Genomic DNA, 17,089 nt, shown 5'->3' with positions numbered 1-17,089 from the left:
AATAAGGGGTCTTCTCAGCATCACTCTGCCCTTTTATCTTATTCACACTACTTAGTTGAGTAGTACACCCTTAATCCCAGTGTCGCCATGAATCATTCACACACTCTAGATTTAGCCACCTGTGCAAAAGCATGAGGCTTTGGGGAGACATCTAGATACAAGCCATAACAGCATCCTTGCCTTGTTACTGATTTTAAAGTGAAAGCTTTCAGTTTTTGTCCATTTAGTATGATGTTGGGTGTTGGTTTGTCATAGATGGCTTTTATCAAATTACGATAAAGATCATCTATTCCAATTTTCTGTAGGGTTTTCATTATGAATGGGTGTTGGACTTTGTCAAATGCTTTTTCTGCATCTATTAAGGTGATCATATGGTTTTTATACTTGGCTCTGTTAATATGGTGTATTACGTTTATTGATCTGCATATGTTGAACCGTCCCTGCATCTCTGGGATGAATCCCACTTGTTTATGGTGTAAAATTATTGTAGTCAGGGTTTTGGCAAAGGAATACATTAAATACAGGACACATAACGTACAGGATTATTTTATGATATTTACCCAAAAAGTCAAATGCAAAGGAGTGGAAGAGATTAACCGCACACTAGAGGCCCAGAGAACACAGCCAAGGGCCGAGATCCATGGCAGTGTCCCACACAAGTGGGGCTAAAGGACTAGAGTCCAAGGCAGTGTCTTCCATGAGGCCAGCCAGTGGGATAGCACCCATGGCAATGTCTCATGCTTGTCCATATTGAGGATCTGCACCTGGGAGGCCCAAAGGCCAGGGGTGGGACAGAAAACCTAATGCTGGTCGATGAAGGATTTGTGCCCCCAGGCTGAGGGATCCACATTGGAGCCAGGAAGTAATGGTCTCAGTGAAGATCAGAGCTCCCGTGACAAAAACAGCAGCCATTCCCAGTGACAGTGAGGTCTGGAGCTCCTCCTCCGATGAGAACGGTCAAGTTCGCATCAGGAAAACCATCTGAACCAAGCTTCGCCTACAAAATCAACAGCCCAAGATCTTCCCCTCCAGATCTCTCCTTATGGCTGTTGGTAACAATCCTCAGGTGGATCTTCCACGGGCAGATCATGCTGATTCAGTTCAGGTGGGCGTTACAAGTTGACCATTAGTCAGTCCAGCACAATAACCTTGATATTTGCTGCATTCTGCTTGCCAGTATCTTATTGAGGATTTTTGCACCTATGTTCTTTAGGGAGATTGACCTGTAGTTGTCTTTTTTTGGTTGAATCTGTCTCTGGTTTTGGTCATGGTAATGCTTCCTTCCAGGAATGAATTTGGGAGTATTGCTTCCTTTTCCATTTTATTAAGATTTTGAGGGCCAGGGATTTAGCTCAGTGGTTCTGCCACCAGCCTCAAAAACAAAAGGTCCTGAGTTTGATCCCGAATACCAAAGAAAAAAGAGTTTGGAAAGTAACGGCATTAACTCTTATCTAAATTTCCTGTAGAATTCAACAGTGAATCCGTTAGGGCCTGGGCTTTTCCTTTTCTTTGTTGGTAGGTTTTTTTTTTTTTTTTTTTTTTTTTTTTTTGGTACCAGGGATCAAACTTGGGACCTTGCGCTTTTGAGGCAGGCTGCGGAACCACTGAGCTAAATCCCCGGCCTTGTTGGTAGGTTTTTAATTACATCTTCAATTGCATTGACTGATAACTGATATATTTTGAATTTTTATATCTTAGTTTTTCCCATTCCTCTTTCCTCCCTTCAACCTTTCCACCCCTCCTTATTTACAAAAGCTTTGTTTCCATTTTTCCTTTTCTCATTTTTTTTTCTCTTCTTTCCTTTCCCCCACCTCCTTCCCTAGTGCCCCTTCCCTAGTGCCCCTTCCCATTTGAACATTTTCTTCCTATTTCACAATATCTGTTATACATTTTGGTCCTCATTACACTTTTAGTTTCTCACACCAGAGAAACAAGGAGGTATTTAAACACTTGTGTCTGATTTATTTCACTTAAGAGTACGGTCTCAAGATGCATCCATTTAGCTATAAATGTCTCAAGTTAATCTTTCTTTATGGCTGAGTAGTACTCCATTGTATGAAAAAAACCCATCTTTATCCATTCGTCAGTTGCTGGGCATTTGGGCTGTTTCAGAAATATGGACTGCTTCAGGACATCTGTATCCACTGTAGTGCATACCGTGACCTGACGGTGTCCCCGAGCACTCTCCCCTCCTGTCTAGACAGCCTTGGCATTTTAGCTTTTGTGCCATTCAGTTTTAGCTTTACGTTAGATGGTGGTCACAGCTCTTGACATCATATCCTAGGGAGGATAGGAGGAAAGGGTTCTGATTTCCGCTTGACTTCTTCCAAGGAGGAGGAGTGTTTGAAGAGCATCCTTTTGCCCCATCTCATTTCTTCTTAGTTGCTCTGGGGAGTGGGTAGATCACGTGGAGCCCCGTGGTTAGGAGGCCATAAAGATGGGTTCTGGGAAATAGGGAAAATGAATGGCTGCTTCAGTAAGCTCAAACTCCTTTAGTCTGTTTGCTTTTTTAGACAGGGTCTTGCTGTGTAGTCCAGTACAGGCTGGCCTTGAACTCTTGGTGATCCTCCTGTCTAGCCTCCTGTTGGCCATGGTGGTGCACACCTGTAATTTCAGCGCTCAGGAGGCTGAGGCAGAAGGGTCACCGAGTTTGAGGGCAGCCTAGGCTACATAGTGAGTTCCAGGGCAACCTAAACTACTTAAGGAGACCCTGTCTCAAAAAAAAAAAATTTTTTTATGAGTACATGTTTTGTGGTAAATAATGATTATACTTATTGTGGGGAGTTGGTACATGTACATAACACATCTTAATTCTTTTTATGTCTTTCCCCCCCCTCTTTAATTGTTGAATGAAATTAGCTTTGAACTAACTTCTGAGGACCGGATATTATTGTTACGCATAAAAGTTTCTGATAGATGTCACTGCTGGAAATATTCACGTGTTGATTTGGTTGTTAGGCTATTTAAGAACCATTTTCTTTGTATTTTTGTTTGGTAACTAGAGACTAGAACCACGTTTCTGTATGCACCTTGTTTTGTATAAAAATAGGGTAATTCTTCTGAGTATTCAGTTTGTTTTTGATTTACTTTTTTGAGAATTATAACTTGTGTAAAATGCATGTTCTTATGTATCTGGACTTTTCCTAAATATATAGTACCTTCTGTTATTTTATTTATTTATTTATTTTTACTTAAATTCTTTTTTTGGTACATTTTAGGTATACAGCACATTTACATTTCTCATTGGGAACTTGTACCTTTACATGATGCATCTTGGTTCTTATTTTTTCCCCATTCCTAGCCCTTCCTTCACCCCCTCCACCCTTCCCTGTTTATAAAGACTTTGTTTCCATTTTTTCCATTTCTCATCATTTTTCCTTTCCCTTCTTTCCTGTCCCCTGCCCCTCCCACTATCCCTACCCCTTTGGACCTTTTCTTCCTATTTTGCATTATCAATTATTCATTCTAATCATTGGTGCATTTTAGGTATACAATATAATGACATTCATCTTTGGAAATTTGCACCTTTACATAATCTCTCTTGGTTCTTATTTTTCACCCTTGCCCAGCCCTCCCTTCAAACCCCTGCATCCCTCCCTATTTACAAAGATTTTGTTTCCATTTTTCCATTTTCTCATATTACTTCCATTCCCTTCTTTCCCTTCCACTACCCCTCCTACTTCCCTTTCCCCTTTGCCCCTTTTCTACCTATTTCACATTATCTGTTACACATTTTAGTCCTTATTTACACTTTCAGTTTCTCACACTAGAGAAGCTATTCGGTATTTATACAAGTGTGTCCTGTTTATTTCACTTAAGAGTATCGCCTCAATGTCCATCTATTTAGCTATAAATGTCTCTGATTTCTCATTTTTTATGGAGTGGTACTCCATTTTATAAAAAAACCACATTTTCTTATTATTGTTATTATTTTTTGGTACCAGGGATTGAACTTGGGACCTTGTGCTTGTAAGGCAGGCGGCAGAACCACTGAGCTAGATCCCTGGCCCAAAACCACATTTTCTTTATCCAGTCTCCAGTTGATGGGCATTTGGGCTGTTTCCAAGCTTTAGCTATTACAAATTGTGCTGCTATGAACATAGGTGCACATATATATCACTGTGGTGTGATTCTTTTAATTCTTTGGGGAAGATACCCAGCAGGAGAATAGCTGGGTCAAATGGGACTTCAGTCCTAGTTCTTTGAGGCATCTCCATACTGATTTCCATAGTGGTTGCACCAGTCGACACTCCCACCAGCAGTGGAGCAGGGTTCCTCTTTCCCCACAGCCCTGCCAGCATTTGTTATTGGTTGATTTCATGATAGCAGCCATTCTTTCTGGAGTGAGGTGGAATCTCAGTGTTGTTTTCATTTGCATCTCTCCAATGACCAGTGATGTTGAACATTTTTTCATGTATTTATTTGCTATTTCTACCTCTTTGTGTGAGAAATGTCTGTTCATTTCAGATGCCCATTTTTGGATTGGGTCTTTAAATTTGGGAGGTCTGATCTTTTTCAGTTCTTTATAGATTTGAGATAGGAGGCCTTTGTCTGAGGTAGAGCAGGTGAAGATTTTTTCCCACATTGTGAGTTGTCTCTTCACACTGCTGGTGGTTTCTCTTGCTGTGCAGAAGCTTTTTAATAAGAAGAGATCCCCCTTGTTGATTGATTGTGCTAGTTCATGGGCGCCTGAGGTTTTGTTCATGAAATCTTTTCCTACACCAGTGTCTTCAAGAGTTCTACCTAACCTCTGTTCCAGCTGGTTCAGCATTTCTATTTTAATATTTAGATCTTCAATCCATTTTGATTTTAGTTTAGTGCATGGTGAGAGATATAGGTCTAGTTTTAATCTTTGGCAAGTTGAAACCCAGTTTTTCCAGCACCATTTATTAAAGAGGCTATCTTTCCTCCAGGGAGGGTGTTTGGCTCCTTTGTCGAAGATGAGATGGCTGAGTGTGTCTGGTGTTGTTTCTGCATCTTCTAATCTGTTCCATTGGTCCTGAGGTCTATTTCTTTGCCAGTACCATGCTGTTTTTATCACAGTAGCTTTGTAGTATAGTTTCAAGTTGGGGATTGTGGTACCCCCTGCCATGTCTCTGTTACCTAGAATTGCTTTTGCTATTCTGGGTCTCTTCTTGTTCCAAATGAATTTTTGTATTGTTTTCTCAAGATCCGTGAAGTATGATGCTGGGATCTCAACTGGAATTGCATTGAATCTATATAGCAGTTTTGGATGTATGGCCGTTTTCACTATATTAATCCTTCCTACCCAGGAGCAGGGTATGTCTCTCCATTTTCTGATATCATCTTCAATCTCTCTTTTCAGAGTGCCATAGTTTTCAGAGAAGAGGTCTTTGATTTCTTTTGTTAGGTTGATTCCTAGGTATTTCAGTTTTTTGGATGCTATTGTCAAAGGAATTGTTTGCCCTATTTCTCTCTCAGTGAGTCTGTCATTGGTGTAGAGAAAAGCTATTGATTTTTGTGTGTTGACCTTGTAACCAGCTGCTTGACTGAATTTGGTTATTAAGTCTAGAAGACTTTTGGTGGCATTCTTGGGGTCTTCTATATAGAGTATCATATCATGTGCAAATAATGACAATTTGACTTCTTCATTTATACTATCTTTATTCCTTTTATTTCTTTCTGTTGTCTAATTGCAATGGCTAATGTTTCCAAAACTATATTGAACAAGAGTGGTGATAGTGGACATCCTTGTCTTGTTCCTGATTTTAGTGTGAAGGATTTCAGTTTTTGACCATTTAGTATGATACTGGCTGTTGGTTTTTCATAGATAACTTTTATCAGCTTGAGGTAGAGACCATCTATTCCAATTTTTGTAGGGTTTTTATCATAAATGGGTGTTGGGTTTTGTCAAATGTTTTTTCTGCGTCTATGGAGATAATCATATGGTTTTTGTCCCTGGCTCTATTGATATAGTGTATTACATTGATTGATTTGCGTATGTTGAGCCATCCCTGCATCCCTGGGATGAATCCCACTTGATCAGGGTGTATGATCTTCTTGATGATCTTCTGCATTCTATTTGCCAGTATCTTATTAAGGATTTTTGCATCTGTGTTCATTAGTGAGATTGGCCTACAGTTCTCCTTTTCGGTTGGGTCTTTATCTGCTTTGGGGATCAAGGTGATGCTTGCTTCCAGGAATGAATTTGGGAGTATTGTTTCCCTTTCAATTTCATTGAAGAGTTTAAACAGTACTGGCAGTAGTTCCTCTGTAAATGTCTTGTAGAATTCAGCAGTGAAGCCATCAGGACCTGGGCTTTTCTTAGTTGATAAGTTTTTCATTACATTTTCAATTTCATTGGTTGATATTGGGTTGTTCAGAATTCTTAGGTCTTCTTCGTTCAACTTTGGTAATTCATATGTATCTAGGAATCTGTCCATTTCTTCTGTGTTGTCCATCTTATTGGTGTATAGGTTCTGGAAGTAGGTATTGATGATCCTCTGGATTTCTGCTGGGTCTGTTGTAGTTTCACCCTTTTCATTCCTAATTGCATGGATTTGGGCCTTTCCTTTTTCTGACAAGGTTGGCTAAGGGTTTGTCAATTTTGTTGATTCATTCGAAGAACCAACTCTTGGCTTCATTGTTTTGTTCTCTTAATCTCCATTGCATTGATTTCTCCTCTGATCTTTATAATTTCCTCCTTTGTATGAGGAAATTTGGATTTGTCCTCCTCGTCTTTTTCTAGAAGCTTGAGGTGCAGCATCAGGTTGTTTAATTGGGCTCGTTCTGTTTTCCTAATATGCGTATTCACTGCTATGAATTTCCCTGGTAACACTGCTTTCATTGTGTGCCGTAGATTCCGATATGTTGTAATGTCATTGTCATTTAATTGGAGGAACTGTCTGATTTCCTCTTTAATTTCCTCTGTGACCCATTGGTTATTCAGAAGTGTGTTGTTCCATTTCCACGTGTTTATGAAATTTTTCCACTTCCTTTTGCTGTGGATCTCCAATTTCATTGCACTATGGTCTGATAATATACAGGGGATCACTTCATTTCCTTTGCACATACTTAAACATGTTCTATGCTTGAGTATGTGGTCTGTTTTGGAGAATGACCCATGTGCAGCTGAGAAGAATGTGTATTCTGATTTTGTGGGGTGGGACACTCTAAACATCTGTTAAGTTCATTTGTTCAAGAGTTTGATTGAGTTCTAGTATTTCATTACTTATTTTTTGTCTAGTTGATCTATCTATTTGTGATAGTGGGGTATTGAGGTCCCCCACTACAATTGTATTAGTGCATATATGACTTTTCATGTCCGTTAGTATTTGTTTTATATAGTTGGTGCACTAGTGTTTGGTGCATAGATATTTATGATTGTCTTCTCTTCCTGTTGGATTGTTCCCTTTACAAGGATGTAGCGTCCTTCTTTGTCTCTCTTAATCAGTGTTGGTTTGAAATCTACTTGATCTGCAAAGAGGATAGCTAGTTCTGCTTTTTTTTGGGTTCCTGTTGCACGGAGTATTGTTTTCCACCCTTTAACTTTCAGTCTATGAGTTTCATTTTGAATTAAGTGTGCTTCTTGTATGCAGCATATTGTTGGATTTTGCTTCTTGACCCATTCTGCCAGTCTACTTCTTTTGATTGGTGAATTGACACCATTAACATTGATGATTATAACTGAAATGTATTGACTTATCATTGTCATGACTTTTTCTTTTTGTTGAGTTCTCCCCCTTTACATTTAATTTCTTGTCGCGCCTGATGGGTTCATTCTCCTTTGCTTCCTGGGGTTGTGATCCTCATTGTCTGTTTCTAGGATATTGTCTAAAATGTTTTAGAGTGCTGGTTTAGTATTCATGAAGTTCCTAAGGTGCTCTTTGTCATAAAAGTATCTTATTTCTCCCTCAATTTTGAAAGATAATTTTGCAGGGTACATCAATCTGGGTTGGAGATAATTTTGCAGGGTACATCAATCTGGGTTGGAGGCTGTTTTCTTTTAGGGCTTGGAATATGTCACTCCAAGCTCTTCTTACCTTGATGGTTTGTGTTGAGAAGTCTTCTGTGATTCTGATGGGCTTTCTTTTGTCTGTGATTTGTTTCTTTTCTCTGACTGCTTGTAGAACTTTGTTCTTCTGTTGAGTTTCTGGAATCTTTTTTCTTTGGTACTAGGGATTGAACTCGGGTCCTTGTGCTTGCGAGGCAAGAGACAGAACCACTGAACTAAATCCCTGGCCCTAGTTTCTGAAATCTGAACAATTATATGCCTATGTGTAGATTTTTTTTTTTTTGATCCAAGGCTATTTGGAGTCCTATATGCCTCACTTATCTGTATGTCAAGTTCTTTTCCCCTGCTTGGGAAGTTTTCTGCCATTAGTTCTGTGAACAGTTTTTTTTTTTTTTTAATGTTTTAAAATTTTTTCCCATTAAGTTTATTGGTACATTTTAGGTATAAAATACAGTTACATTCATCATTGGGATCTTGTACCATTACATGAATATCTTGATTCTTATTTTTTTTCCCTTCCTCTGCCCTTCCTTCACCCCCTCCACCCTTCCCTATTTGCAAAGACTTTGTTTCCATTTTTTTCCTGTTCTCATATTTTTTTTTTCCTTTTTTCCTTTCCCCTACCCCTCCCACTTCCCCTGCACCTTTAGACCTTTTCTTCCTGTTACACAATATCAATTATACATTTTAAAAATTATAATATCAAGACCTAGGAGACATTACCACAGATTTTACAGAATTTAAAAGGGTATAGAAAGCATATTTCAAAAATCTGTTTTGAAATAAATTTGACAACTTCTACGAAGTACCTTGGAAGACAGATTAATGAAACTAACTTTGGAGGAAATATAAAATTTGAATAGCACCTATTAAAGAAAATATATTCCTAGCTTGAAAACCTACCTATATGACAACAGCAGGCTCATATACATTTTAACTGATAAATTATATCAAACAAAGCAGAAAAAAGAAGGAACACTTCTCCCCTCATTTTAGGAACTCAACATTGTTCTAATCCTAAAACTGGATAAAGATAATAGAAAAAAGTATTAACATAGAAATTTGTTTAACAAAAAAAACTATTAGAAGTCAGATCCGGTAGGATGTAGAAAGTGGTTTTGTTATAGGGATGGCAGTGTTGGTTCAGCATTGGAAGATCCACCCCCAAAAGTCATCATTTTAACAGAGGAAAGGCAAAAGCCATATGATCCTGTCACTAGTTGGAGAAAAAGTATTGGACTAAATTCTACAGCTGTTCATGGTAAAAGCTATCAGGAGACCAGAAGTAGAAGTGAACCTTCTCAACAGATTAAAGACATGTACTCCATACTTTCAGCAAGAACGCCTTATATGAATGGAGAAGATACAATGCTCTCTCCTTAAGGTGGGGAACAAGGGCAGATATGCTTACTCTTTATCTTGTGAACAGTTTTTTTTATGTTGTCTGCATTCTCTCCTGTTTCTTCTTTGACTCCAATCAGTCTTATGTTATTCTTCTTTGCATCGCGTAGCAGCTGCTGGATTGATTTCTCATGTTCCCTTACAATATTGAAGCAGTTTTTCTTTTCCTGGTCACTAATTGCAGTCTTATCTTCTGTATCTGAAATTCTGTCCTCACATTGGCTCATTCTGCTGTGTAGACTTTCTTTTTCTTTCTTTTCTTTTTTTTTTTTTTTTTTTGGTACCAGGGATTGAACTCAGGACCTTGCACTTGCAAGGCAGGTGCCGGAACCACTGAGCTAAATCCCTGGCCCTACTGTGTATAGACTTTCAATGGAGCTTTTCATCTCCTGGAAATCTATTTGCATCTGTTTTATGGATTGTATTTGTTTCCCATGTTGGGATTCCATCATGTTCCTCTGCTCCCCTCTAGATTTATTAATCATGTCTTGCACTGCTAGCACAATGTCTGCTGTTATCTGAGAAATTATTTCTGATTTCATTTTTTCCAGATCCTCTTTTGTTGCCAAGCAGTGGGTCCAGGTGATTGAGTATCAGAGTGTTCCATCTCATTTCCCTTTGAGGTTGCTGTAGGTGATCTGGAAGTCTGGTTTTGAGACTTATTTAGGTGTCTTCTCATTTCGACCTGGGGGGCGGGTGCTATTGGCACCCTTGCGGCTCACGCCCTCTGACCTGGGAGAGGTGGGACAGTGGCTCAGTTGTCCCTTCCTCTGGGCTGGCAATGGCGGCATGGACAGCGGCCTGGAAGCCCCTTTCTCTAAGCCAGGATTGGTGGGATGGCAGCTCAGATGCCCCTTCCTCTGGGCCAGGATCAGCAGGACGGACCTCCTGTTATTTTATTTTATTTTATTTTATTTTAATTTAATTTAATTTAATTTAATTTAATTTAATTTTATGTTTTGGTACCGGGGATCGAACTCAGGTCCTTGTGCTTGCGCAGCAGGCGGTGAAACCACTGAGCTAAATCCCCGGCCCTCCTGTTATTTTAATAATTCGTTTCATTGCTTCTTCAAGCCAGGCAGTGAGTATAATCTGTATCTTTGCAAAGTTCTCCTTCCTGATAATTGGAGTGATAACATAAGGCCATGTCTGACATTGGGAAGCAGTCTGTTTAAAATTTTCTATTCATGGGCCTGGGGATTTAGCTCAGTGGTACTGCACCTGTCTTACAAGCACAAGGTCCTGAGTTTGATCCCCAGTGCCAAAAAAATTTTTTTTCTGTTCAGGCCTGGCTCTTGTGGTCTAGGTCCATAATTCTAGCACTCCCAGAGGGTGAGCCAGGAAGATTATAAGTATGAGCCCAGCCCTGGTAGCTTAGCAAGACTCTGTCTTTAAAAACAGCTGGTGAAGGGCCGGGGATTTAGCTCAGGGGTTCTGGCGCCTGCCACGCAAGCGCAAGGTCCTGAATTCGATCCCCGGTATGAAAAAGAAATGAAAACTAACCAAAAAAACCAGCCGCTGGGGATGTTGTTCAAGTGTGAAGACCCTGGATTCAGTTCTTTCAATCCCCAGTAGCACCAAAATAAATAAATTTCTATTCAAGGACGTTCTTTCCATTCATACCGTTTACATCTGGTCTTCAAAAACAAGTCTGCATTGTTCAATAGGCTTGGTTGTGTAACTTCACAACTTGAAGTTAGTCATTTTATAAAGGTTACCTCTCTACCTGAACAGTGACATCTTAATGAACTGTTAAGTTAGAGAAAAGTGACTCCTCCCTTCGAGAAGCTATGTTGTGGATTCCTGAAGTTTTCTTTAAAATATTTAACCCTTTTAGGTATATTGTTTGGATCAGATAGTGTTGTTTTTGTGTTTTCAGATTTGTATTGCTGAGAAGTTCTTAGGCCTGTAGTTGAAATTATTTTTCTAGTTCCATTCATTCTTCCCTCCCTTCCTATCTGAGCCAATTATCTACAGCAATGTTTGGGTTGTATTCTCTTTGCCATTAAAAGGAAACTTTATGTGTATATGTGTTTTAACTTTTCATGGTTAAATACCTAGGAGTGGAAACTGCCCATTTTCAGAAGTTGTTGTAATGTTCTATAGTCCCATCAGCAGTTTCTCCACATTCTGGACAATCCTTTTTCGTTTTTCTTTTTTTTGGTTCCAGGAATTTATCTCAAGAACCTTGCGCTTACAAGGCAGGTGGGAGCACCACTGATCTAAATCCCCGACCCCATTCTGGACAATCTTGATCTGGTCATTCTTTTTAATTTTAGCCATCCTAATAGGTGTATAGTAGTATCATTATGGTTTTAATTTCACTATTTATTAATGAAATGAGCATCTTTTCACACTTTTTTGCCATCTGCATTACATTCTTTGGTGATGTGTCTTCAAATTTTTGCTTAATTAAAAAATTGGGCTGTTATTGAGTTTTAAATATTAAGAACTTTGAATGTCCAGAGTTCTTTATATATTCTGGATACCAGTCCTTTATCTGTTTCATCAGATACATGCTTTGCAAATATTTTCTGTCTGTGTAGCTGTCTTTTCATTCTAACAGTACCTTTTGGAGAAAAGTTATTAGTCTGTTTTGAGATAGGCTCTTATTTTGTAGCCTAGGCTGGCCCTGAATTTGGAATCTTCTTATCCCCGAGGTTTCCCAAGTGCTGGGAATACAGGTATGCACCACCATGTCCAGTAGTTGTTAGTTTTGTGTGTGTGTGTGTTTTTTTTTTTTCTGGTACCAGGGATCGAAATTGGGACCTTGCGCTTGCGAGGCAGGCGCTGGAACCACTGAGCTAAATCCCCGGCCCTGGTAGTTGTTAGTTTTGATGCAGTCCATTTGGTGTTATATTAGACATGTTTGCCTAATTTCATGTCATAAAGTGTTTCTGGTGTTTTATTCTGGGAGTTTTGTGGTTCTAACTCATACAGGATAAATTTTGTTTATACTGTGAGGTAAGGATAAAATTACTTTTTATTTTTGGTAGTTGTACCAGAACCATTTGTTGAAAAGACTATCTTATATCCACAGAATTGCCTTTGCACTTTTGTCAAAAATGAATGGTCTATAAATATGTGTAGATCCCCTCTGGACAGTTCGTCTCATTGATCTTCCCATATACCAGTATTATGCTCTTCTGATTACTGTTAGCTTTATTACAAGTCTAAAAATCAGATATTGAAGCCAGATGGGTGGCATATGCCTGTAATCCCAGCACCTGGGAGGCTGAGACAGGAGGATTGCCATGAGTTCGAGGCCAGCCTGTGCTGTAGAGTGAGCTCAAGGCCAGCCTGAACTACAAAGTGAGACCCTGCTTCCAAAAAAAAAAAAAAATTAGATATCAGTAGTCCTGAAACTTTGTTATTTTTCACAGCTGCTTTGGCTTTTTTATGGCATTTGTATTTGCATAGAAGTTTCAGAATAGACTAGTCAATTTCTTAAACTATGTCCTGCTGGAATTTTGATTGGGATAGGTTTGAATCCATAGATTAATTTACTGTTTAAGTTGTCTTTAATTTATCTCAGCGTGTTTTATAATTTTTAGTTTGTTTTTAATTTTGTCAGACTTATCCCTACATAATTTATGTTTTTTGTTATTATTGTAAACAATGTTGTTATTAAAACTTAACTCTCCAACCAGGTCTTGTCTAATAAGCATGTGGCTCCTGATCATCTGTTGCAAATCTGCCAGCGCATCGGTCCTATACTGGATAAAGAAATTCCACCCAGTATTTCAAGAGTCACTTCTTTACTTGGTGCAGGAAGACAGTCTTTGCTACGTACTGCAAAAGGTACCTTAATTTGAAGAAGTGTTCTGCTTTGTATTAATAATTTCATAATTATTATAATTGTGAAGTAATGTAAGCGTTGTGGAAGAAAGGTGATATGTAACTATAAATCATGCTGTGGACTATAAAATTTTCTGCATTTAGCATAGAACATTGAATTTTATTACTTAAGTGTTTAATGGGTCCTTCTGCATTTAAAAAATTGATAAAGATACAGATGTTAAGCTAAAAGCTTGAATTTATTCTGAGATGTGTTTGAGGTTTTAATGTGAGTTCTTTCCATTTTGTAGCTCACTCATAACTTCACTGAATGTAATTGTATGTGTCTAATAAACTCTTTAAATGCTAGAAGTATTTCTTTTGATATTTAGATTCTGAAAGCCCTTTGTTATAAGGGAGAAGTGATTTTCTAAATTTGGTAGCAGTTTGAAAACAAGCACCAAAAATGTAAAGTTGCATGGTTCTTTTTTCACTAATTTTTTTTGCACAGTTATGTCCTAGTGAAATGTTTGAAATTGCTATTCTTTTTCTGTTAGCTTGGTATAAATGACTTAGACTAAGTATATGTATGTGATATATGATGTATGTGTACACCTGTAGCTAAACTGCTAATGGGCAAGGTTGTTGGTTCTTCTGATCCTGAGCATACATCACGTCCATCCTGTGATTATTTTTTGTGAAGAGCTGTTGCTGATGGGATGCTTCCTCTCAGATGTATGCACCAGCAGTGTAAAGCTCTTCTCAGAAACAAGAGTCCTCCTTGGGTCCATGCCAGACTGATCTGTCGGCTTCAGTTGTTTTTTAGGGCTCATAGCTGAGCCACACTGGCTCTAATCAGGAAAACTATTCTGCGTCCCATTTACTTTTAATTACTATATTGTAGGTTGTTACAGTAGTTATTTGGGTAGCTTGTTTTCCTTTGTTTTCTGTGTCACGCTCCATGTTGTTGTTCTGTGATGAGTGCCCACTTTAGAACTGGTAGAGGTTAGATGACACTTCAGCAAATTGCCCTAGGAATAGGGCCATGTTTCTCTGCTTGTTTTGTACTAGTGCCATGAGAGAATGCCTTGTAACTGCTCTTTGGTCATGAGAGTCGTAATGAATCCATTCATGTAAAGCATAATATGCCTGTTAGTTTGGGGCACCCGAGGCTCAGTGGAGGTGTAGAATGTTGCCTTCCCTTCCTTGGTCTTTCAGTTGTGAAGAAGCTAATTTCTAGCACAGCATGACTGCTCATGATGTGTATTGTGCTGCTGTCTCCTGTAGAGGAGGGCAGAAGTTTGCTCTTTTGTGCATTTGCTTGTAAGTCAAGGGGGGATGGGACTTTGGAATTAGTGCTCAGACTCACAGATCTACATATGTGCTCTTCTGTAAAGGATTATCTGAGATCCTAAAACAAGGGGAAAGCTGTTTAAATTGTCAGTACTTCCTAAGGAGACGAAGGTTATAGCAGTATTGGCTAAATTAATTAAAATGGAACAAGTTAATTAAGAGGATTTTCATATAAATCAATTAAAAATTTCCTCATGAAACTTTCCATTTTTAAAAAGCTGGATCAGTTGTGACTAAGACCTTTCATTTTTGATATTGTATGGTATAATTCTGCATTGAAAAATGAATACTTATTTGCCATTAAATGGGACTTGGAGAAAAAGATGTGGTTTTATGGTCCGTCTTTAATCATTCACAGTGGATCTCTTTAAAGGTCCTGGTACCTTTGAGCCTCAGTTACCTCACTTATAAATTGGCAAAAGCACCTACCTCACAGGGTTGTTGTGAGGATTCAATGAGATAATGTATGTGGAAAGCACTTTGTGAATTGTAAAGTGCTATGCAAATGTTAGTTGTTGTTGCTGCTGTATCTGAGCTGTCTTAAGTTTTATTTTTTTATTTTTTCTTCAGAAATAGTCTAATAAACCTCCAGGGCTTTTCTGTTAAAGTATATTAGTTGGTAAAACTTTGAATAAACAGTTTTATTACAATATACGTAAGTATTCTATAAAAATCTTTCTTGGGGTTAACTTTCAAGATTTTATGTGTATCTAAAATTCATTTTAAAGACTGCAGGCACACAGTGTGGAAGGGCTCTGCCTTTGCTGCTCTTCACAGAGGAAGACCTCCTGAAATGCCTGTGAATTATGGTTTCCCACCAAATCTCGGTGAGTGAGGCTGGCCCTGGAGATGCCAGAAATGATTTTTAAAATTTGACAAAATTTATAAATTGTGCATTAAACTTTAAAAGGTTATACTTGGTAGTGTTGTTCAAGTAATAATAAGTATCAAATTTCAAATGCATTGTTTTCTTAAAATAATTACAAATAAAATTAATGAAAAGTCTTAATTATAGTAAGAAATGTATGTTATTGATTATTGTAGAATAGAATTGGAAAGAAACATGTCCTTAGAATTTCTGAAGCAGATTTTTTTGACCCTTCAGAAATTATTTTGGAATTTTTCTTAGTTTTTACATAGTGGCTTTCCCTTAACCATTTTCATTGTTTTTATTTCCTAGTGGAGATACATCGAGGAAAGCAACTCACAGGGTGTTCCACTTTTAGCACAGCATTTCCAGGAGCTATGTATCAGCACATAAAAATGCACAGGAGGATTCTTGGACATCTGTCTGCCGTTTACTGTGTAGCCTTTGATAGGACAGGACATAGAATCTTCACAGTGAGTTAGCATTTTAAACTCCATTTGATGCCATTGGAGACTTAGTGTGCTTCAGGAATCATCTAGGAAAGCTTATAAAATGGAGAGATGTTGTGAGATTCTGTGAGATTTTGGCTGAGAGTAAGTCTTATATGGGCCCATAAATTTGTATTTTTAATAGTCATGACTCTACACTGTTTTTTTGGTAAATGGGATCGAACTCAGGACCTTGCACTTGGGAGGCAGGTGCTGGAAACCACTGAGCTAAATCCCTGGTCCCTAAGCACTGTTAAAGATGCCTTCAAATAGTGCATGCCTACCACTTCTTTTCTAGCGCATTGAAGAGATACTTAATTACTAAGTATGTGTTTACAACAACAAAACAAAAACAAAAAACCCACATAAAATCTCCAGACCACTGGAAGTAACTTGTACTTCTATAGATAAATTGCTGATCCAAGAAAATGGACTGTAAAATAACCTGTGTTGAAGTAGTTATTAGAAAACTATATGAAAATATTTGGAATTTAACCTTTTTAGTGTTTTTAAGAGAAAATTAGGATGATGAAAGATTTAACTTTGATTTTTGCAGTACATACTCAGCTGTGTGCTGACTGGTATTATAAAGTTTAAAAAATATTTTATTGGTACATTTTAGGTGTACAGTATAATGATACTCATTATTGAAAATTTGCCCCTTTACATAATCTCTCTTGGTTCTTATTTTTTCCCCATTTCCCTGCCCTCCCTTTAACTCCTCCATCCCTCCCAATTTACAAAGACTTTGTTCCCATTTTTCCATTTCCTCATATTAATTCCATTCCCTTCCTTACTTTCCCCTACTCCTCCCACTTCCCCTTCCCCTTTGCCCCTTTTCTTCCTATTTCACATTATCTATTATCTGGTATTATAACTTTGAGACTGTTGTTTTGTTATTTGACATGAGAGTGCTTTCCTCACCATTTTTGTTGTTGTTTTTGGGATTTCCACTTAGTTGTGTTTTTTTGGAAATTTATTGACAAATTTCTGTCAAAGACTGAACATCAGTCTTTTTATTTTGGTACCTGGGCTCGAACTCAGCACCTTGCACTTTTGAGGCAGGCGGCAGAACCACTGAGCTAAATCTCCAGCCCCCTTAGTTTTGTTTTTGACACACTATGAATACTTAACACTCATTTGGCATAGTGAGCTAGACTTTACATTTCACCTGTGGGTGAAATGATACAGGAACTTTGAGTTGGGCTTATTTTGGTGGAGAATTTT

General features: G+C 38.2%; 1 protein-coding gene across 2 annotated transcripts in view; it reads left to right on the top strand.

Annotated features, from left to right (window-relative positions):
• Positions 1 to 17,089, top strand: part of Brwd1 (bromodomain and WD repeat domain containing 1) — a 148,536-nt gene that overhangs the window by 16,240 nt on the left and 115,207 nt on the right. For both annotated transcript variants that reach the window (XM_021256241.2, XM_004842365.4), the window contains exons 5-7: positions 13,027 to 13,177; positions 15,235 to 15,333; positions 15,687 to 15,847. In XM_021256241.2, coding sequence (XP_021111900.2) covers positions 13,027 to 13,177; positions 15,235 to 15,333; positions 15,687 to 15,847 — 411 coding nt within the window. The remainder of the gene's footprint in view (positions 1 to 13,026; positions 13,178 to 15,234; positions 15,334 to 15,686; positions 15,848 to 17,089) is intronic.

Source organism: Heterocephalus glaber, unplaced genomic scaffold (genome assembly GCF_053883595.1).
Source record: "Heterocephalus glaber isolate CG9 unplaced genomic scaffold, H.glaber_assembly_v1.0 deba00000122, whole genome shotgun sequence".
Classification (NCBI taxonomy): domain Eukaryota; kingdom Metazoa; phylum Chordata; class Mammalia; order Rodentia; family Bathyergidae; genus Heterocephalus; species Heterocephalus glaber.
This window is presented reverse-complemented; position numbering and strand designations above follow the sequence as displayed.